The sequence below is a fragment of the Eimeria maxima genome, genomic scaffold, assembly GCF_000499605.1.
Source record: "Eimeria maxima Weybridge genomic scaffold, Emw_scaff1381, whole genome shotgun sequence".
NCBI lineage: Eukaryota > Apicomplexa > Conoidasida > Eucoccidiorida > Eimeriidae > Eimeria > Eimeria maxima.
The window spans coordinates 7,470-8,952 of record NW_013563488.1 but is presented as its reverse complement, the minus strand read 5'-3'; the positions used below and the strand labels follow the sequence as shown (position 1 = coordinate 8,952).

At 53.1% G+C, this 1,483-nt stretch overlaps 1 protein-coding gene across 1 annotated transcript in view; it reads right to left on the bottom strand.

Moving 5' to 3' along the window:
* Positions 1-748: 748 nt before the first annotated feature.
* Positions 749-1,483, bottom strand: part of EMWEY_00052080 (hypothetical protein, conserved) — a gene marked incomplete at both ends in the record, with an annotated part of 1,677 nt that continues 942 nt past the window's right edge. The window contains 3 exons of the mRNA XM_013477512.1: positions 749-858; positions 1,002-1,080; positions 1,299-1,370. Of these exons, the coding sequence (XP_013332966.1) occupies positions 749-858; positions 1,002-1,080; positions 1,299-1,370 (261 nt within the window). The remainder of the gene's footprint in view (positions 859-1,001; positions 1,081-1,298; positions 1,371-1,483) is intronic.

The window sequence follows — 1,483 nt, the reverse complement described above, 5'->3', positions numbered from 1 at the left end:
TATATATATATATATATATATAAGCGCTAACAGACAAATCAAAGCCGCACATGGCTTCGAGTCCGCAAGATCGTCTGCCGCTGTGCCCCCAACGTCGCCGAAAGATAGCTCCCAACCTGCTCGGTTTCCAGTGCCAGCATGTGCGCCCGCTGCAGCAGCAGCAGCAGCGAGCTCAGAAGCGACCCCACACACACAGCCAGTCTTAGTACCGAATTCTCCGTGAGTACGCTACCTGCCTGTCTGTCTCAATTGACTGTCTCTTCTGTTCTGTTAATTTGGTATCGTAAACCTTCTGTCTGCTGCTGGAGGCCTTGCTCTCTCTGTATCTGCAAAAGTTTCTTGCAGCTCCTCTCTTCCTCTGTTTACCTCCCACTCTGGAACCGTTTTCTTCGGCACGCGATCTGTCGTCTCTGTCTCTCTGTCTCTCTGTCTCTCTCTGTCTCTGTCTCTCTCTGTCTCTCTCTCTGTCTCTCTCTCTCTCTCTCTGTCTCTCTCTCTCCTTCTTCTGTCTTTGTCTTCGCTCTGCCTGACTCTCTGCCTTGCTCGCCGTCTCTCTCTGTCTTCATTTATGTCCCTGCCCTCCTCTGTGAACCCTTCTTCCTCTGTCTCTACCTCCTTATATCTCGCTGTTTGGTTTTGCTCCTGCCTCCGTTTGCCTACCAGGATGCTTTCTGCCACTATTGCCGCTTGGCTTCCTCGTTCTTCTTCTCAGGCTCTGATTTGCTCTACCTGTTCCTATCTCTTCTTTCTACTTGTGTCTTTGTCCGTGTGTCTTCATCAGTCCACTCACCTCCAGCTGCTTGCAGCCTTCACTCATCTTCGCTTCGCTCCCCAGCAAACCTTCTCGTCGTGCACCCCCTGCAGCAGAGCAACACTAAACACTAAACCCTAGTAGTAGCCAAACCCCAGACTCGAACCCTATGGTGAAACTGAAGGAACACATACACAGCACCTCAAAGCGCAGCAGCACCGTATCGCGCTTTGCAGCAGCAGTAACATACCATTGGCAATCAGAAGCCGCCTCTCTGCGGCATCGACTTCAGCAGACAGTGTTCGCAGTTCTTGACGCAGTTGCACAAGCTGCAGACACATAACCACAAGGCACGCTTTTTCCTCTCAATACAGCAGCTGGTGCTGCCCTTCTTGCTGCTCTCCCTACGTACGCTGCACCCAAGACTCCATTGCTGGTGGATTCTTGCGTTTCGCATGGCTCTGCGTGGTTATCTCAGCAACAATCACCCAGCCACTCAGCGATAGCAGCTGCTGATAAGACTGCACTAGACTAGGGGAGGTCTCACACTGTACGGCGGCGAAGGGTCAACAGCGTTTGCAGGGGATTCAAAGCGGGCTTCCAGCTCCAGATGCCGCAGCTGCACAGCAGCAAAACAGCCTTTGCAACTAGTCTGTCATGCTTTCTGGGTAGCTGTCCTTCCATGGCACGGGCCTTCCTTCTGAACCCTCCCCCCCCCCCCCCCCCCCCCCG